Genomic DNA, 20,139 nt, shown 5'->3' on the forward strand with positions numbered 1-20,139 from the left:
GACCTACATTGACAAGCCTCTGTACTATACCACTATTACAAAATCCAATATAAAGCCCGACCACGTTTAAGTGTTTTCCATTAGCAAGCAGACTATCCTGTTAAATATGAAAACGTGTTATTGTCTTTAGCAATGATCTTACTTAATCCACTAGACAACATTCCCCAGGGTGTTGTGCCGATCATTTCAGACTGTTTAAGCTCCCAATATTATACAAGGACCCCCAAACCTTTGCTTTACACTTGTGTAACGGGATGTTGACAGAAACAGGAACTTTCTACACATCCTCAAACTGCACTGCAAAACCAAATTCTTGGTTTCCATCTCTGATGCTTGTTAGACAATTGAAAGAAATGCACGAGTGCCTAAACCCAATTTAGTTCCAGTACAATGTGACCCTGTTAAAACATTGCTGAAATATTTCTTCACATAAAAACAACAGCTCTCAGCCGGCAAGCTCAATAACCTGAAGCAGATGTTGTGAGGCGTCCTGAAAAAGACATGAAGTCCAAACCTAACATGGCAAATAGCTCAAAAAACGGGTGTCTGATCACTGGATACAGCCCGTTCAGTGCACGTTTAAAAGAAATATTGAGGTAGCCATTCCCTGTGCACCCATATAGTTGCAAAGGTCTGACACACTGATCTCCAGTGCACATGAGTAGCTTCCAAACATCAGGAGAAATGCTCTACTAAGAAATAAAAAATAAGAACAAAATAATGAATAAGGAACATTCAATAATGCATTAAGGAGGAAGTTTTTCACACAGAAGATGACACACTGGAACAGGTTGCCCAAGGAGGTTGTAGATGCCCCATCCATGGAGGCATTCAAGGCCAGGCTGGATGCGGCTCTGGGCAGCCTGGTCTGCTGGTTGGTGACCTGCACACAGCAGGGGGTTGGAACTGGATGAGCACTGTGGTCCTTTTCAACCCAGGCCGTACTATGCTTAAAAAGAAGCTACTGCTCAAAATAAGCAGTTTATGGTCAAAAAGGGAAAAAAAGAACAAGATTTTGGGACAAATTCAAGCTGAGATTCTCAAAGGCATAAAAGGGCCATTAAAAGCCTACTGGCTGAGAAAAATGTAGCTGCCCATGGTACCTTCAGGAACCCACATCTCCACAGCCAGGGCTGATGTCACGGCCTGCTGGGCGCACCCAAGGTTGTTAGTGATGGTAGCGGCGTAAAGCAGACTTTTGTCATCAACGCTGAAAAATTGGCAAAACAAAGAGGAAAGGAAATAGGAATGTTCCTCTCTCAGTTTACTAACAACTATCTCACCCTAAATGCGGAAAAAAATAAGTCCATGTAAAATCACTGCCTTTCAGCTTCCCTGAAAAGATACTACAGTTGAGGAGGCTTAAAAGAAGGTTTTATTTATCTGAAGAGCACAGCAAGAACACGGATACAAAGCTAGTGTCAAATTAACATGGAAGTACAAAGAGGAGCCTGATTCGCTGGGACTGAATTGTGAAGGGACTACACATTCATCTCAGAGTACATAAAGCCTCACATCACTCTGCAGCACTCATTTGATAGCTCCAAGTACAGATTTAAGTTAAGCAAGCTGCAGGCATCCTTTGTAAACCAGGAAGACAGTTGCTACAATACACAGGTTGAAAGAAACATACAGAAAAACAAACACAACCAGGAAAATAAACTCTAAGTCCAAACGCTATTGTAACTCTCCTCTGAGGAAATCCATGCACCTGCCCACAAGAGACAGGGGACACTTCATTGCCATTCTCCTTGTTTAAAATGGGAAATTTGGTTCTGCGCACAGTCCACACTGACATGAGCTAGATTCCCCATTTGTACATTTTCACTCAAGATAAGCCCTACAATATTTAAGTTACTGAGCAGACGACCTGTTGGAGACAGTAAGTGAAGCAAGTTAAAAGCAAACCTTAGCAAAGGAGGTGAGGGCACCCAGCAGCACCCACCTGCAGGCTCTCCCCAGGGCGCAGGAAGCATCACCATGGACAGCTCAGGCACGGTGAACAGGACGGGCGTCCCAAAGGAACCCCTCAACCAGCACCCAGCTCCAGACGCCGACCTGCATGAGGCTGCTTCTGCCACAAGGTGAGCTAAGGTTCCTACTCTACGTGTGGTTCCATACGTAGCCATACACATGCACACACGTGGTTCAAGCAGTGCATGCGGAATTGCTGTGGAGGAATCCCAATGCTACGGCTTCCAAACCCAGACCTGAGATGATGACAGCTGGGGGATGTTTACAAACAAAGCATTTCCAGCAGCCTAGCTAGGAGACCACAGATCTTTAAAGTCGATACCTTAGTGCAATAGTGAGAAATATTCAAGGAGCAGCACTCAAGACAAATTCTTGTCTTCTACCACCAAGTACTGGATGCTAACAAGGAGCTGATACCATACTACAGCAACACATGCTCTGACACTATACAGAAAGTGCCATTTTCCAATTTCTAAAAGGCTCCAATGCTCAATTCCAGGCCAGAGAGGAGCCCAACACTTGAAAGAGGATATAGACCTCTGCCGAGTGCTTCCAACCAGTGGCTCGACCGCCCACAGCATCAGCCATAAGGGCAGGTGCCTGACATGGAGCTGACATTGCATCCTGACCAACAGAAAGGCCTCTAGCTTCTATAACACCAGCTAGGCTAGCAGCTTTTTTTTTTTTTGGCTACTTAAGTGCATGTCATAAGCCCTAACATACATACTGCTCTGCCAAAAAAACAAGATAAAACAAAGCAAGTCACACACACAGCAGTTTCAACATCCAAGTTTGTTATTTCAGACAGGCTGCCTACACTGACCCAATTGCGCTTCAGCTGTACCGAGAACTTGCTTGAACACAGTTCACTAACAGTGTCACGTTTTATTAGTTTGGATCACCAGAGTTATTTCAAAGGGAAAGAACAAGTGGATTTCAAAGTTACGAGAGGAATGCCATCGTTCTCATCATCATACTGACAAACAGCGAGCAGCTTCCAGGGCGAAGCTCACCGTGCTATAGAGGACAGCCTCACACCGAGGCTACGGATCCTCCTGGCAAGAGCTGTGGGCAAGTTCAACACCGAGAGAGAAATGAATGAGCAACACGGTTCAAAAAGTAGTCACTATCGGCCAACAAACACCAATAATTTCTGAAAAGTTAATCGTTTTCACGCTTTAAAACCCTGTGCCTATAGGAGCTACCAGGAAAATCCCGTCGCTGCACCGCTTCCCCCAAAGAAGCAAACACAGAAGCGGGGACACGATGCGGTAAGAACCGAGATGCAACAGGGCTTTTTCTCTTCGATCACGGCGAGAGGCGGCTCGGGGCTCCCGCACGCTGTTCTGTGCCACCCAACGCACGGGGCGCCGACGCTGGGTCTCAGGCAGGGCAGCAGCAGCACCCGCCGAGCCCGGCGCTCTGCTCGTCGCAGGGCTGCGCGTATTTCCCGCGAGGCTTTCAAAGCCGCTCCTCGGCCACCTGCGGGGCTCCGCGACGCCGCTCCGCTCCAGCGCAGCCCGGAGGCGTCGTGCTGGTCCGGCCCGCAGCCCCGCAGCCGAGCCGCAGCCCAGGCCCGAGCGGCGCCGCAGGCCCCGTGCCCGCAACCCGCCCCCCGAACCCCTCCGCCCCTACCTGGCCGCAGCGGCTCGGTGATGCTCAGCACCAGGAGGAAGAGGAGGAGGAAGGTGCCGCTGTCCGCTTTGGGCACCATTTATCCTCCGTTCATCCTCCCCCGGCGCAGCGCCACAAACCCGCGGGGAGCGAAGCGCGGGGCGACGCTCGGCGGGAGGAGGAGGAGGAGGTGGAGGAAGAGGAGGAGGTGGAGGCACGGCCGCCGGACGATCCCGTCCGCGCCGAGCTCTTCCCCGCCCCGTCCGCCGCCGCCCCCGGGCGGGAGCCAGCGGCCCTGGCTGCGGCGGCGGCTGCGGGCGCGGGGGTAGCGCGGGGGTCGGGCGGCGCCACGCTGCGGGCCGCTCGCCTGGCTCCGGCGACGCACAAGATGGCGGCCGCGCCTCCCCGCCGCCTTCCCCCGCGCCGCCACGCCCCCCTCCCTCCGGCGCGGCTCTCGACCAATCGGCGGCGCAGTGGGCGGGGCTCGGCGCCCCCCTCCTTGTAAGCCCCGCCCCCGGGGTCGGAGGCTGAGGGGCGCGCCGTCGGGGCCTCGAGCGGGGGGAGGAGGCTGCGCTGCGGGGTTCGCGTCGGGATGGACGGGGCTTTGCTCCTAGGCGGTGTGGTTTTTTCCAGATATTTTTTAAAACGGCGGTGAAACCGAGAGCTGAAATTTAATTAAAATACGCAACTCGATGTTTTCCACTCGTAGGCAGCGGTTCCAAGGTCACCAATAAAAGGCTGTCAATGCCCCTCCAGCCTCGCTCAGCTCAGCGCGTGCCCTCTCCCCAGCCCCGCGTCCCGCACCCCGCTCCTGCTACCCCTTTCTCTAACTGCACCCTCCCCCTTCCTGGCTGCTCCTGCCCACACACAGCAGGCAAAGTAATGCTGAGAGAAAATAAATCAAACCCCGCTATAGCCCAGGTGGGTTTTCACATTGGATTTGGCCGTCTAAGGTGCTGTTTTGGCAAAGAGTTCTGGCAGCTCCATTGCGGATAGCAAGGGTGCACGACTGCAGGAAGCGGAGCCCTGACATCAAAGCAGCACTGCAAGAACAGCCTGGCTGCAAAGCCCTTCCCAGAGCCAGCTTTAGAGCATTTCCCTGGAAATAAATTACAGCTCTGACAAACGCCCTTCAATCCATCAGAACCAAGGCTTCTGATTTCAGGTTAACTCACTCGAGGGAAGACACAGGACCAGCACCATCCCGTGCCTCAAGGTAGCTTATGCAATCAGCTTTTAAGCACGGATTGCACAACACCAAACTAACCATTCTCAGACACGGCTCTATCTGTGCTGTTCTGTGAGCCAGCCACATCCTGGTACGAGCACAGCTCCTCAGAAATTTCAGGATGCATCCAGCCAGGAAGGCTGAGAACTGAAACGCTTCTGTATGCACATCACCCGTCAAGCAGGGCCTCTGAGTAGAGGCAACCAATTCGTATTGGCTTGCACTGCAGGCAGAGCAACACAGAGCAGAGCCTTCAGCACACCCTAGCATAGATGTGAACACTTCCTGGGGACAAGCAGATTGTGGGAACATTGTGAAATAAACCTTTTACCTAAAAGTTTCAGAGCTGTTTACCCAGGTTGGTCTTTAAGGAATATCACTGAAAACACGGACACATCAGTAATAGATGTTCTTTATATTCATCCATCAGCATCTGAGAATAGGTTGGTTGTTTCTTCCTTTTGCCTGAAGAAAAAAAACTGAGCCCTTGGTTACTTCCACACCAAAAAAAGCAAAACCTTTTCGTTTCATGCACTCACAAACCCCAGCGACGTCGTATCACTCAATTTATTCTCACAAGTTGTGCTATAAAAGTCACTTGGAAAGGTCACAGCCAGGGACAGGTGCTGTGGAAGTGGCAATGGAAACCGCACAGGAGGAAGCTCTCCACCAAGGCAAAAACAGCCCCAAACACCCTCAGCCTTACAGAAATCCGCAGGCACTGCTCAAAGAGCTGCATAAATATTTCCATGGATATTCCCTGCGGAGAACGTCGTGTGATTATAGCAAAGCCCCGGGCTGCCAAGTGTTACACAGGCTGCCCAGTGTTCTGCAGGCTGCCCTGTGCCCAGGCGTGGTGCAAGCAGTGTACTCAGCTGGCTGTGCCTTCCTGCCAGCAGGGCTCAGCTTGCACCCAGAGGTCAGCCTGTACTACAACAACCACAGCTCAGAACGGTTAAAACTGTTCTTCGTCTTTCTGGCTAATTATAAAAAATAGCTACAAGCTTCAAAGATTGGGGGGGGGGGGGGAGAATAATAATCAAAAGTCCCAGTCTGGTGGTCAGAATGTTTGTCAGAATGACATTGGTGGGCTGTGCAGGATTGTTCCCAGCCCCTGCGTTCTCATCATTAAGGCTTTGAAGTCGTACACTTGGGAGCTGAAAAACTACGTTTGAAAAAGCAGAAACCAACATAAAGCAAAAAGCCCCCGAGGCCGATTACAGTGAAGCAATCAGCACACACACAAACCACCATCCTCCCATCAGTTCCGAAGAAGTGATGTTGTGAGCTTTCCTCAAGTAAAGCAGAAGCTGGAAGTCAAAATGCAACTTACTCGATGAGTAAGGGTTTAAGAAAATAACAGCTGCCAAACCCACAGGAAGCAGCCAATCATCAGAGCTACGAAACAGAGGGGCTGAAAGAGAACCAAGGAAAGAAAGTTAAGGGAAAGCACCAAGCAAATAGAAACAAACAGTTCTTGAACGCAGCCACTGTGAAAACAAAACAAAACAAACAAACAACCAGCATCCTTTGCTCCCCAGCACCTTCAGGAGCTCCTTCATGTAGCACTTAACCCTGTGTGCCTCCTGAGATACAAACATGAACAATTAAACAACTTCAGAAAGGTTTCAAAACACGACTGCAATAACAAACTCAGATACATCGCTGTGCTTGAACATAAAGCCAAGCAGCACACATAGAGCATTGGTCCATTCAGTGAAAGCATTTAAAAAACTTAACCTACCAACAAGTATTTTGAAAACTCACCATAACCAGCAAGAAGAGCTAAGACTAGATTTCCATCCATTGGGTACAGCAGGAAACCTTCAGCAGTAGAAACTCATAGAATCATTAAGGTTGGAACCACTAATCTGAGCCCACATCAACCCGTCGCCACCATAGTCCTCAAATTCAGTTGCTTAAGAAAATTTTCCAATAGTTTAATGCCTTCAGGAGGAGCTTTCTTGTAATCACTATTATGAATGATTCCTTCTCCATTTTAGCTTGTGGGGAAAAAAAATAATAATCTAAAACTGGTAAACCAAAGACTGAAGTGGAAGACACCCCTAAAGTAACACTGAAAGGAAGGTTTCAACCTGAGCACCACACCAGGAGAAGTCTCGTATGGCAGTGAAATTAGCCTGCTGCAACAGGTTATAAAGCAATGTGGCTATAAAGATAATTGACGACAGAATGCCTCAGGGCTTCCTGGACTAATTTCTCCCCAGGGAAACAGATGGAACATTTGCACCACCCATCAATCATCAAAACTCTGAGATCTTTGAGGTATCAGGAGGGAAATTGTACATCTTTATGGAGCTGGGGGTAAAGGGAGACCTCCTGGGCCATGTCAAGCTGACAGAAGCTGTGAAAGAGAACTTTGCTCACTTTAAGTTCCAGCAGCTGGCTCCTGCCATCAAGCATTGCCATGACTTAAACGTAGCTAACAGAGACCTGAAATCTGGGAATATCCTTCCCAAAGAACATTTAAACGTCAAGATGTCAGGCTTGACTTCTCCAAACATTTGTCTCAGGGTGAAAAGGGAAGATCTCTTCTCAGCAAAACCTTCTGTGGACAAATGCAGCCCCTGAAGTGCTGCAGGACATTCCTTGCGACCCCAGGATTTCTGGCATCTGGAGCCTGGGTCATTTTGCATACAGTGGTCTATGCATTAATGCCCTTTAGTGATTCTAATGTCAGAAACATTATGTGTACTCAGAAATGATACAAGACTGACTTCCACACATCAAAATACCTGACTAAAGACTGCGAGGACCTTATTTTCCACTTGCTTCAGCCTGACACATCTCAGAGGTTGTATGTAAATGAAGTTTTTGAGATGCTTGTGGTTCCAAACTCCAAAATCCCAAATCCCTACCCCCTCTGCCCACTGCACAAGAGGGTGAGTGTCCCCAAAAACTGCAGAGGAAAAGCCTGAGCATGATCAGCAAGCCAAAACTTCTTTCTGCGGGATGGAAAGGTGGGGTGAAGGAAATCAGATTCTCTTAAAAATTGATCCAGCTTGAGAACTGCTGGTTTTCAACTTCAACTACCCCCAGCCCTTTCAGAAATAGTCATCTTTTGCTTTACAAAGTTCATCTACTGAGATGAATGAACAACCATCTCTGATATGGTTTGCAATAACCAAGAGTTTTGGTCAAAAGCACAAAGGAAAGCTTTCTTTTGAGTCACAGTGCTGTTCACACTCAAGCTTCTGTTACACCAGCTGCAGAACACAATAAGTAAGATTGCAGGTTATTAGGAAGTGTGAATTGACATCTGGAACTGGGTACATTTTTTCACAAAGTAAGATTTCTTTTGACAAGTCTACCATACACTGGGAAGCACCAGTTTAAAATCCACTTGCATTAAAGAGATGCCCCCTACAACCATGAGTGACAGAGATGTGTATATATATATGTATATAAGGGTTAGGGGTCTGGAGCATCTCCTGCACAAGAAAAGGCTGAGAGACCTGAGATCTTTTTGGTCTGGAGATGAGAAGGCTGAGAAGGGAAGAATTTCTTTACTGTTAATGACAGCACTAGAACAGTCTGCACAGAGAGGTGGTGCAGACTCCCACTCTAAAGATACTCAAGTCTCACCAGGACGTGGCCCTGTGCAATCTACTGTAGGGAAACTGCTTTAGCTGGGGAGTTGTACTCTATGATCTCTAGATGTCCCTTCTAACCCCTACAGTTCTGTGACTCTCTGACATCCTCTCTTCTGTAAAGGACGAGACCAAAAATGTTTGATAAGCAAGAGTAAAATCCAGTTCAACCTTTTAGGAAGGCTTAACATATTTTATAAATAGACATATTTGTATAGAAATGTATTCAAACACATGGCCATCTGAAAAAAAGAGATATTTTAAAAATTATCACTGTTTGAGCTAAGAGTCCAGATTCTTCTTTGCCACTGCAGGAAGCATCCTTATGATACAGCTGTATAACATATCCATGCAGTTCAAAGGGAAGTTATACCACAGCAAGAGACACTTGTCTTCCATAAAGCACATCACAAGCTATTTCAGCTACATAGTCTAGATTTGGTCCCGGATCTAACTGCTGGCTTCCACTCTGGCAGCTGAATCTAGATACCTCTTACTACTGATGGTTCAAAACATCCACGTTGCAGACAGCTGAGCATGGGCTGTTCACTGTTGACTTGCTGATGACAAGAACATTTAGAAGAAATCAGATGCCTTCCTTCTTTTAGGAAGCTGTAGTAAATTATCTGTGATTGATGTAGTATCTTGAGATACTGGTGTCTGAGATACTGTCCTAGACTGTGGGGTGGTCGTGGGTGTTTGGGGCCCATTTGCTGGTGTCTTGTAACCAGGAGTTCCTGTGTGGGCTGGAGAAGGAGTATAGCTGGCCCGCAGGGCTTTGTCGGTGTATTTACTTGCAGTCCTGTTTACCAGTCGTTGCAAAGCTGGTGACATTGCTGGGCTTAATCCCTTTGGAGTGAGGCTGCAATAGAAAAGACATTTTTAAAGACCTTACAGTAAAAATTTTTTTATCAGGAATGCTATCAATGCTTCCACGGGAGAACCTGGTGCCCGCTTCCTCCACTGACCAGACCCATTGGCAGAAGTCCTTTTGCCTGCAAGTAAATGCAGCCTGATCCTCTAGAGAGAGAAGTAACAGAGAAACATCTAACATCCCTCCTAAACATAAACTGCACTGCCTGCTTATTTCCTTTGAGCCTGTGTCGTCCTTCCTGTGAGCCAGCCAAGCATGCTGCATCAGGTCTCATCTACTTGCAGTGAAGCAAGACACTGATCCAGATGCACCGCCTGGGTAGCATAGGGCAGAACAGTAAGGCTCACAAGAGGGAGTACCAGGAACAACCACCACCCCCCTTCCCTTGGTGTGTTCTTTTACGCCTAAAAATGTTTCCAGCACTTTCCTCATTCCTCCCTTTCTGCATATATTGATTTAAATCTCATCAGATTTCACCCCCAATTCCTCCATCACAACAGAAGTCTCACCTGGCCAAGTTTTCTGTGACTTTTCGAAGTGCCTCCTGCTTCTTTGCTCGATTTTTAGCTGCCACTTCATTGGCCATCTTGAGTCCTAACCTCTCTCGACGTCCAGGCTCCAGGATCTATAAATACATCACACACTTTATGTGCCAAGGCAGTAGGTATGAGCGCTGTATAAATGAAACAAAGCACTTCCATGGTTGGATTGCAGCTGACAACAATCTAAACTGGGGAGGAGTGGGATCTGCCCACTCTTCTCTTCTGCTACATAAAAGCAAGAGAGGACATAGAGAGATTTTCAACTTGCCTTTGCAAGTAACAAATATGGTAGAACCAGTTCAGTCAAGGAAGCAGCCATTACATCTGGCATTTCCTCCTGCTGTCTCTCATAGACAAACAATGTCACCTGTGTCTTGCCTAGCCCTGGCCCATGGCCAGCCAGCTCTCAGGCAAACAAAGGCATTGCTAAACAGCAGGAAAACCAGACAACAACTTCAAAGTCTGACAAAACAGAGGCACACACAGAAAATTACTCTCTTCTTAAACTAAGAATCTCAGACAACTCACATTCAATGATACCAGCTGGAGACAGGTTGCACACAGGGTCAAGTGTCATTAACAAAGTCAGAGTACCTTTCCAACCTTTAAGTGATGCAGCTGCCTCAGACTTGGGAAATATTATGATTTCTACCCATTCCTACATTAAAATCAAGGAAACCAGGCATCTCTTCAGCTTTCTCCAAAAGCCCCTTTGTCTAGGCCTATCACCAAACTTCAAGTCTCACTGTCGCCTGCTGTGTGTTGCACCTGAGATATCTGCACTAAGTAGCTTTCATGTGGAGCCATGTCCATCTCCACCCTCCATGCAGAACACAGGTTATTAGTCTCAAGGACTGGGAACGCAGCCCAGAGATGTGTCACACATCCCACAACAATGCTAATCTATTAGTTACTCACTTGTCTTTCCTTTCTTAGCCCATGTCCCCTCAGCCCCAAAGAATGACACGTTGACTCCTATGAAATACCTTGAAGGCTGGTCCAGGTGTGCGATCCACATACGGTGTTTCTGATCCATCCAGACGTAAAGGGGTGCTTTCTATTTCACCCCATGTCATAAAAGGAGACTCATTCACACCTGAAAACAAATTTAAGAAGTCATACTCAAGGTATTTAACTATTTGGTCAGCAAAAACAAAACAAAAACAACACAGAATCCACCCACAGAGAACCATATTATGAAATGTAGCAAACTCAAGACACAACTGAGCCCTTCTACAGCCCGTGTTGAAAAGTTAACACGTCGTTCCCATTACAAAGACATGATCTTAAACACCAGGTACTGCTCGTGGCTGTGTCACCCTCCAGCTTACAAAGCCCAACCTGATCTTTCCATGTGTATATTTTTCCACTTGGTAAGCTTTTGCTTAGTGAAACTTTCATTTTCTAATTCTACAGTACCAATCTTCCCCTTTGATACTGCATGAAAATTCCTTCAATACGTGGAACTATTTAAAAGCAAGGAAATGATAGAAGACTTAAGACATGGAATAACCAAATGTCTGTGTCAAACAATGACTACACCTTGCCTAACAGCTACAATTACAGAATAGATTCTAAGATGAAATCACTGGCTAGAAAATCTGGCTGTCCACTGTTTGGAAAAGGCATTTTCACTGATGAAGAGAGGTGCATTCCATATGCCACCTACAGGCTTGTCAGAGGAAAAGTCTCACTACATTCACATTTTAAGAGGGATAAAAAAAAAGGAAAACCATGTTGGTGAGGAGCAGCTACAAATTCAAACACCGTATCTGAACTAGAAGAAAAATAATCAGAGTGTTCTAACTGAAAGCATCCTGAAGCCAGTACATCTGAACAAAATGGAACTGTGACACACAAGCAGATTCAGATGAAAAGAGGAAAACAGCCATAAAGAAACCTCTTACCAGGGGCAGGAGAGGGAGTAGTCACAAATCCATATCCATTCACTTTTGGAGACTCCTGGGGTATCAGCTCTTTCCCATCTGGTCCTACTTTCCCCTGTTTGTACTGAAATAATAAAAACAGTGTCATTCATCAACTTCTAGAGAAAGATGCCAGCTATCTGTATCCAGCACACACACATCATCAACCATTATGTTGTTTTAAAGGCCTTTGATCAAAAGCAACAAAATTATCCAACCTGAGCATTGAGGGCTGCAGCTTGCTGGAGCTGTGATTTGCTCAAGGCTTGGCTAAATGGATCTTTCACAAAACGAGTGTTCCGATGGACAACTTCCCTGGGCTTCTTAAATGTGTCCTCCTCATCAGGTACACCTTGAAAGGCAGAAAGTCTTTGTGAAAGGCCTCAGCTACAACATGATAGAATTTTCTACAGCAACCAAGCGACCACAGAACCAAAGCAGTGCTCTTTGAGCAGAAGCAGCAAGTGACTGAAAATAATGAGTGCTTAAGAATAACATGAAACAAACCAGAAATATTTATGGCTCCTAAAAACAAATGTTTGTTCAGTAACAGAACACGATCCAGCTTTGCAATCAGAGGCAATGAAGCAAGATCTCAAGAATGGTGCAGGATGGGTGGAGAAGACTCTTATAACAGCTGCACATCTCTGAGCTACGCAGAAGAAACAGTGCAGTAGCACCAGTAAGAGCTGTTCTGTCAGAAGGGGGATAAGCACTGTCTGGAGTCAACAAACCTAGACAGATCGCCCTCCTGCGACTTGCATGCCTCACCTGTTGGATAATACATGAGGGTGTTTCTAGCAGTGTACTCCCAGGTCTCCAGCCCAGCTTTCACATTCTCCAGGGCTTGCTGCTCTGCTGAAGGAAGTGCCAGGTTTTCATTTCGTCTCTGAAAGGACAAGAGAAGAAAAAATTAGGACTGAAAACGTACTCCTGCAATCTTTTCATCAAGCATGCACCACTTGCAAGAGCTGAATCACAAGCTCAGCTACAAGTCCTAATGTACTTAGCACCTGCAAAGCACGAGCTCCCTCCTTCTGGCAACTGGCATCTGAGAAACCATCCTGTGCCCATAGGTGAGCTTACAAAACCCTGTATGAGCTCTTGTATAAAATCAAGTGAGCACCATAGACTTTAAAAACTCACAAAGATTATGTATCTATTTGTTACACCTTCTGACAGCACTAATGATGATTCAAACAGCTTTCGTTTTTTTCCATCTACTAATCAAAATTAAGTTGAACACTTCACCAGAAAAAAGAGAATAGCAAGATCTGCCACGTATCTCATACAAAGGCAGTCTTCAAAACTAAAGTGAGTAGCCTTGAAAGAATCTTTCTACCATTCTACCATACCAGAAAATGTATTAGCTGATACAAGCAGCAAGAAAAGAGCAGAAGCTTTTTCTATACTATTAATCGGAGGGTTTTCCAACTTTTCCATAAGAATACAGATATGGAAGCATTTGGCAGAGTCTGAAAACAGATGGTAAGAAAATATACCATTTAATTAAACAGGAAAGAAATACAATAAAAGGGCATTTCCCTCTTGTGTCATTTTGGAAGTGCAGAGAGACACTGGAGCCATTTCCCTACCTGGGCATACTCCTCTTCTGCACTGTACAGCCAAGCATGCTTGACTTTCTCCTTCTCCTTGGCCACTTCCATGATCTGCTCAAATGAAGCATTATCTTCACTCGTGTGTTTTGCTAAGAAACTGTCCAGATTGGGAAGAGCATCTTTATCATCTTTTTCTGCTTCTCCTAATGAGAAGAGGGAAGAAGTTTGACAAAGGTTAATATCTCCCCTTCTGTAAGAGAGACAAGCCTTAGTTCCTTCTGTGAGTAGCCCTCTACTGACCCACTAATAATTAAACTTAGTGGGGAAAAAAAAAAGAAGTACATACATGCAGAAAGACACAACTTCAGAAAACATAACCAACTTTCAAAGAAAGGCTTTCACTACATTTCACACATACATTCATTACATACTAACAGCTACTCCTGTTAAAGGAAAACACACAAGTGCCCAGACACCAGCAGACATTTCTAACATGCCACACAAATATCTATGCCTCTGCTATCTTTGCTTACTGACCCTAATTTCAGGTGACACAGGAGAAATTTACTACTTTCCAACAAATTCAATGCATTAGGAAGTCATACTGCCTTAAAGAGATCTATAATTGAAAATTCACACAATTTCAGATTGATTATTTTCACTTACTAGAAGGTTAAAAGAAACTGCTTAAACACTGGCTAATGTTTAACCTTCACCAGGGGACAGAGTTCACAAGCATATTTTCGTGCTGCTGAGGAATTTAGCGACAGAAACATTATTGTCCTACCTTCCTCTGCAGCTCGAGTGCCAGCTCTGGATTTATTTCCCAGAGAGAGACCACCTGGATGCACTTCTGGGGTTTCAAACGTGGCTGGGGTAACATCTGTGACCAAAGAAAAACATTCGCATGGTTACCAGAGCACAGAACTGAACACTTGCCATGACATTCTGCATCACAGGTCAGGTACCAAACACGAATCACAGAAGACAAATCACAAGAAGAACAATGTCATTAAAAAGTTGTAAAAAGGCTATAAAACATTCTTTTCAATATGGCTCCCATCAACAAACAACATCTCTCATCTGAGACATTCCCATGCTGAGAAAAATTCACAGGAGAGTCACAGGTGTACAAATTTGCTGTAGCAATGTGAGCTTAACAACCTTAACACAGCTCAGTGTTTTCTCCCACAGCAGGGGAGGAAAGGAATTCACCGTGTGAGATGTGTCCTTTTGCTATGAGAAAGCTGCTTAGCTAAACTGCCCACAAGAGCTCAGTGAGGCACAGGCCTTCAGCATAAAAAATTCCCAAACTCAAAGTGAAAACAAACACACAACTGAGCATCTGATGTTTGCTGCATTAACCTTGGGCTGTCATGAGCTTTCCATGCCTTCCACCCCAAAAACTGTAATGATGATTTAGAACATAGCCTAAAGCTTCTCACAGTACAGTGTTGTAAGGCACAGCATGTCATCTCTGCTAATAAACAGGAGCTTGACAAAATATGTCTGACACAGTTACCACACTGCTTTTTTTTCTCCGGAAGGAATTATTGGACACTATCAAAGAGAAATATTACATCAGTCATCAGATACTGACTACTGCCCAGTCTGCCATACTAATTCCCATGCAATGTAAATCTGTTGTATGACATTAGATAAGAGTGATAACATTAAATACAAAGCTTTTTACCTTAAAAAAAAACCAAACAAATAAATAAAAAGCCGAAGACCATTTCTCTCTCTTGCATAGCCTATGATATACAAAATGACAAAGCATAACGTCATTTTTCTGTTTTGTTTTGTAGAAATCATCTATAATATCAGTTTAAACGTTAAAACAGCCATGGTGAGATGGTTCTTACATGGCACAGGTGTGTCCCGCGATGATTTGCCCAAGGAGGAGCCAAATTTAATAGCGATTTGCCTCATTTTCTCCAAGTCACCATTTTCCTCAGCTTCCAGATACTCCTTTTGCGCCCGTAACTTCTCCACGTCGGGAAAGAAATCGCGCTGAATAATATTCTCTAAACTCTGCAAACAGAAAATCGCGCGAACGTGTCAGGACCCCTCGCTGTCCCCAGCCGTTCGGGACAGGCCGGACCGCGAGCGGCCGCGGTGACACGGAGCGGGGCGTCCCGGGCCCGCCGCCCACCTCGATGTAGGCATCCTCATCCAGGATCTTCTTCGGACGCTTGGCGGCCGGTCGGACGGCCTCCCTGCTCCTGACCACGGCGCCGGCCTCGGCAGCGACGGGCACCAAAGCTCCAGAGGAAGGCGCAGGAACGGCCGCCATGACGCCTTGACCCTCCTCGGCCGCCGTCGCAGACGCGACGCGACGTGACGTCATAATAACGCGACAAAGAGTTGGAGAGCTCCTTCCGGGAGAGGCGCAGGGAGCCGCTGTCAGCGCGCCCCCTTGCGGCTGGGAGGAGCGGACCGGGCTCCCGGTGCCCCGGTGACGGTGACGCCGGGGCAGCGGAGTCGCGGCGGGGCCTGGGGGGCGCGGGCGGGGCTCGGCAGCTTCGTAGGTGTGTATGTGGTGAGGGATGCGGGTCTTTGCCCGCACAGGCATGGCCGGCATTGCTTGGGGCAAGGCGCCTCGTCCTGGGAGCCCCGAAGTGATGCTCAAAGCCACGGAGTGCTGAGAACAGCCTTCATTGGCACGTGTTCTTAAAGCAGAGCTGACACAAACACAAGCAGCGCAGCCCGGGGATCCCGGCCGGGGCTCACGTGCACAACACAGGCACGGTCCCCACACCACCTGTCGGCTTCGTGCTCGCTTCAGCATCTGAGGGCGACATCACTTCAACAGGGCTCAGCACACAGGCCGGGTTTCGGAGGAGCCCCGCCTGCGTTCACCCATCCCGCTCCCTGAAGCCCAGCCCCGCTGCTCCCCTCCCGCAGGGCCGTTAGCAACTCTCCTTGGGCGGCTCTGCGCTGCCCTGCAGGACCATTGCCGAGGCAGATGCTCTCTTCTGATGCCTCCACTTGGCTCGACGGTTCTTAAACCAGACCTGGAAAGTGTAAAATGAGAAAAGAACGTCTGCATTGTGTTGGTTAGGCAGGAATACCCTTGGGCTGTGCAAAGTGGCACTGGGGTATCGTAGAATCGCAGAAAGACTTGGGCTTGGTGGGACATCAAAGATCACTTAGTTCCAACCCACCAGCTGCAGGCAGGGTTGCCACCACTAAATCAGGTTGCCCAGGGCCCCATCCAGCCTGGCCTTGAACAGGAATGGGACTTGCATAGCCTCTCTGGGCAGCCTTTGGGCAGACAAAAATCCCCCTGACATTTCATCTACATTTAATCAAATACCCAAAATACCAAGAATGTTTTTTACAACAAGACTCCGAACTCTGGGTCTGCAGCTCCCCAGAAAGACAGTACCGTGCCCCAGTTTGTGTTCTCCTGGAGTTACAGTGAGCAGAAGGGAGAAAGCTCCTCCCAGCACCTCACCTCCACCCTCTCCTCCTTCAGGTGGATGCGGTTGGCCAAGTGCTCCCTGGTGATGACGTCTGGGTATTGGTTCTGGTGGAAAAGTGTTTCCAGGGCCTGCAGCTGCTCCTCAGTGAAAATGGTGCGATGGCGGCGCGTCCTGCGCTGGATCTGCTGGAAGGCCTGCAGCTCGCTGGGGCTGTCCTGGGGGCTCTTGCAGCCTCTGACCGCCGAGTGGAGCAGTCGCATGGGCCAAGGGAACCTGGTGTCTGCAAGGAGGGGAACGGTCAGCTCTGGGGATGAGCAGCTGAAATACAGTGGCATCGAGCACTGTCTGCATCTGCACTCATTGCGTGGATGGAGTACAGCTTGCATGGGTGAAAGATGTATGATCACAGTGCAAGCAGGAGAAGGGCCCAGAGTGTCACTTAGAAAGAAGCATATAGATGGGGAGCACTAGTGTTGTTTTCTTTGTTCACTTACCTGTGATGCTGTGGGCAAGCTCCAGAAAATGACTTGGAAACTTAACAGCATGGTTAGGAGTTGTTTTTCCATCATAACACGGAGTATTTCTGAACTTTCAGGATGCTTTTGAACCACGAATTAAGGTTTTCTATTTTTCTTTTATTTTCTTTTGCTAAATGCATCCACTTTGCTAGATGTGGATTTGCTAAATTTTTGCTAGAGCAAAAAAATCCTCCCGCCTTTCCCTGAAAGGACAAGTGAGATTCCCAAGAGCGGGTGGTGCAAAGGAGCTCTGTCAGCATGACCATGGAGCCCATGCTCTCTGCAGAGCTCCTACCCTGAACTGCCACTCTGTGTGCTTTACCATAAAGCAGCAATACTTGGTAACAAAAAGCACCTGCTGATTTCAAACCCTGGTGAGGGTGCCAGCTCTCAGAAGCCCTGCTAACAGCAGACTCAGCAGCTCCTCACCAGAGCTGAGGTCAGAGAAAAGCACCCAGCACTGTGGCAGGTTGAACACTGCACTGTCACCCAGCAAACAAACTGCAGCACGCAGAGCCCCAGTCACTCACCCAGCCAACCTGGAGGGTCCTGCAGAGGCCGTGTGCCCGTGTGGGAGCAGCAGCAGCAGCTACAAGCCGCACCTTCCAGCTCTTCTTCCTCCTCCTCGTCCTCTTCCTCCTGCAGGGCAATGCCCTCCAGCTCGCACAGCCCCTTGGGTGCACAGTCCAGGATGCTCTGGAGGCAGAGTGGAACCAGAACCTGGGGGCTCCTCTCTGCCGGGCTGGCGAGGATGTTCTCAATGCTGAACGAGCACTGCACAGCTCTCCTGCCTGAGCTGGCATCCAGCGTGGGCTCTGCAGACATCCTTGGCTGGGCCAGTGGTAGTAGAAGCTCACACTGAGCAGGGTCTGCTCTCTGCAGGGTCTTGCAGTGTTAAGGAGCCCTGAAAGCAGAGCAGTGAGGCTGCCCAGAATCCCTGCGCTGTCCCAGAGTTTCAAGTGACGGTCATTCTGGCAGCAGAGTTTTGATTTTATACACACACACACTTTTCCTCCCTCTAACCTGGCTGCTTCATGCCTGAAGCTACCCTATATATAGAGAGAGATATAATCCCTTTGGAAAGAAAACCATAAACCCCCTTGTGAATAAAATAAATTCTAACTAATCTTGGCTTTGTGAAGGGTTAGTGTGGATCTAAGATTTAGCTAATCCCACAAAAATGACTCAAGAAGGAAATCTGATTTCTCCATCTCAGGTGTAGATTTGAGGTGGTTATGATCTCCATTGTGCCGAAGCCTCTGGTGCAGGGCAGGGGGAGGACAGCCATCCCCAGCACAGAAATGGACTGGAGGATTAACTCCTTACAAGAAGCAAATTATCCCTTTCTCTGGCCAAATGAAAGCTTTCCCATCAAAAGAGAGCTGTCATATCATACAATATGAGAGAGAAGAGAGCTCAGCTTAATAAAAGGTCATTTTTAATGAGAGCATAGCCTTTAGCTGCACCAGAACTCTCTGCAAAAGTTGTCTTATTTTCTGCTGAAAGCAGAGAAATTGTATTTTCTCTTCTTTTTTCCCCCCACCTTCATTGCCATAATCAGAACAGTAATACAGATGCTTCATCTAGCATGCTCTTGGTAAGGATTCAAATCCCTTAATAAATTAGATGATGGCCATTCACAGCATATTGGTGGCCTGGCTTGGTGGTACAGTTCAGTGGCACATCTTGGTGGCACACAAGCACTTCTCTCTCAGCTGCCCGTGGGGAGGCGTGTTGGATGTGTCCTGCTCACAGTGTGGAGAGGACGTGGTACCAGGACTGAACACTCCCTGGGAATCACCATGGAAGGGATGGGTGCCCGCACTGAGCCCAGCAAGATGAGCAGCCTGGGGACACAGTCTTGCAGGAGAGGGCTGAGCTCAGGTTGCTTAAACCCGAGTTCTCTTGCCCTGTAGAGCTGTGCAAGCCAAGGTCTGCAGCAAGGTGCAGGAAAGCCACCTGGTGAATGGTGCTGCTGGGTGCTGTGGGCAGGGCAGTGTGGTGCCAGCGACACGGCAGTGAGAGCTGTGAAACTGCTGTGCATCAAATGTCAGCAGTTTTTCTTCCATCCCTCTATTTTGCTTCTCTTTTGGCTATTGAATTTGTAACATAAATTATAACCAATTCAATACAAGGGGAAAAGCTCCATGTAGCCTGCTGGTACCCACCCCCAGCTCCCAGCCCTGGCATGAGTACAGTGTGGGGCCAGGTCCTGCTCCCCAAATCAGACCCGTTCTGCTCTCAGCTGTACTAATCATACGGCTGAAGCAGATTAATCCCCGTTCCCCATCCTTCACAAAGGGCCTTTCCCCGCTCCCTGCCCATCCCTGCCTATTAGTGCCTTTGCTGATTGCTTTTTTTCCATTTCTCCCATACCTTTCACTTCAGAAAATGGACCGGTAATGCTTCTTTTATCAAAGAATTATGTGATTTAGGATCCAGATCTTACAAAGGAGACTTTTGATAGCTGCTGTAATCAATCCCAATCGGCAGACACCTCTCTGCCCCCTGTTACCGGAGAGGAATAAAGGAAGGGATTACCGATGTTGTGTTTACGGCAGCTGTGGGCGATAGGATCTGGGCCATTTCATGTTAGAAAAGGAAGGGAAAATAAAACAAGAAGGAAAAAAAAAATGCAGACAAGGAAGGACAATATAGATATAGATAAAAAGAAAAGAAACGGGCTCTTATCATTTCCTTATTGGTTAAGGAGATTCCAAAGCCATTATAGAAGATTAGCAAAAAGGTTAATCTGCTTTAGCCGCTCGCTTGTCAAAAGTGAATTTCGAGGGTTTGAAAATCCTAGGGTGAAACGGCAGAAATCCCCTCCCGCTCCCTGCAGGCACGGGCTGCGCTCTGAAGGTCC

At 47.5% G+C, this 20,139-nt stretch overlaps 3 protein-coding genes and 1 pseudogene across 3 annotated transcripts in view; 1 reads left to right on the forward strand and 3 right to left on the reverse strand.

The window, feature by feature from the left end:
• Positions 1 to 3,902, reverse strand: part of DGCR2 (DiGeorge syndrome critical region gene 2) — a 37,124-nt gene extending 33,222 nt beyond the window's left edge. The window contains exon 1 of the mRNA XM_048964094.1: positions 3,610 to 3,902. Coding sequence (XP_048820051.1) covers positions 3,610 to 3,688 — 79 coding nt within the window. The 5' untranslated portion in view covers positions 3,689 to 3,902. The remainder of the gene's footprint in view (positions 1 to 3,609) is intronic.
• A 74-nt stretch (positions 3,903 to 3,976) lies between these two features.
• On the forward strand, positions 3,977 to 7,755 carry LOC125701888 (testis-specific serine/threonine-protein kinase 1-like; annotated as a pseudogene).
• Positions 5,217 to 15,670, reverse strand: ESS2 (ess-2 splicing factor homolog). The gene is made up of 10 exons (XM_048964358.1): positions 15,483 to 15,670; positions 15,193 to 15,361; positions 14,115 to 14,210; positions 13,364 to 13,530; positions 12,540 to 12,657; positions 11,987 to 12,120; positions 11,751 to 11,853; positions 10,830 to 10,939; positions 9,811 to 9,926; positions 5,217 to 9,289 (listed from the first exon to the last, which is right to left on the reverse strand). Exons 1-10 carry the CDS (start codon positions 15,621 to 15,623, stop codon positions 9,004 to 9,006), a joined length of 1,440 nt encoding a protein of 479 aa, XP_048820315.1. The 5' UTR covers positions 15,624 to 15,670; the 3' UTR covers positions 5,217 to 9,003.
• A 563-nt stretch (positions 15,671 to 16,233) lies between these two features.
• Positions 16,234 to 18,098, reverse strand: GSC2 (goosecoid homeobox 2). The gene is made up of 3 exons (XM_048964444.1): positions 17,804 to 18,098; positions 16,788 to 17,035; positions 16,234 to 16,344 (listed from the first exon to the last, which is right to left on the reverse strand). The coding sequence occupies exons 1-3, from the start codon at positions 18,096 to 18,098 to the stop codon at positions 16,240 to 16,242; spliced, it is 648 nt and encodes a 215-aa protein (XP_048820401.1). The 3' UTR covers positions 16,234 to 16,239.
• Positions 18,099 to 20,139: the final 2,041 nt, after the last annotated feature.

The sequence above is a fragment of the Lagopus muta genome, chromosome 17 (assembly GCF_023343835.1).
Source record: "Lagopus muta isolate bLagMut1 chromosome 17, bLagMut1 primary, whole genome shotgun sequence".
NCBI lineage: Eukaryota > Metazoa > Chordata > Aves > Galliformes > Phasianidae > Lagopus > Lagopus muta.

What these genes read in the sequence shown, in the direction of transcription:
- ESS2 (XM_048964358.1), bottom strand. Translation starts at nt 15,623, where the DNA reads ATGGCGGCCGTTCCTGCGCCTTCCTCTGGAGCTTTGGTGCCCGTCGCT. An exon ending in TACTCCCTCTCCTGCCCCTG is followed by an intron (nt 10,940 to 11,750) that starts GTAAGAGGTTTC and finishes ATTTGTTTTCAG; the next exon opens with GTGTGAATGAGTCTCCTTTT. An exon ending in CACCTGGACCAGCCTTCAAG is followed by an intron (nt 9,927 to 10,829) that starts GTATTTCATAGG and finishes ATGTATTTATAG; the next exon opens with ATCCTGGAGCCTGGACGTCG.
- GSC2 (XM_048964444.1), bottom strand. Translation starts at nt 18,098, where the DNA reads ATGTCTGCAGAGCCCACGCTGGATGCCAGCTCAGGCAGGAGAGCTGTG. An exon ending in GGACCCTCCAGGTTGGCTGG is followed by an intron (nt 17,036 to 17,803) that starts GTGAGTGACTGG and finishes CCCTCCTTGCAG; the next exon opens with ACACCAGGTTCCCTTGGCCC. An exon ending in TGAAGGAGGAGAGGGTGGAG is followed by an intron (nt 16,345 to 16,787) that starts GTGAGGTGCTGG and finishes TACACTTTCCAG; the next exon opens with GTCTGGTTTAAGAACCGTCG.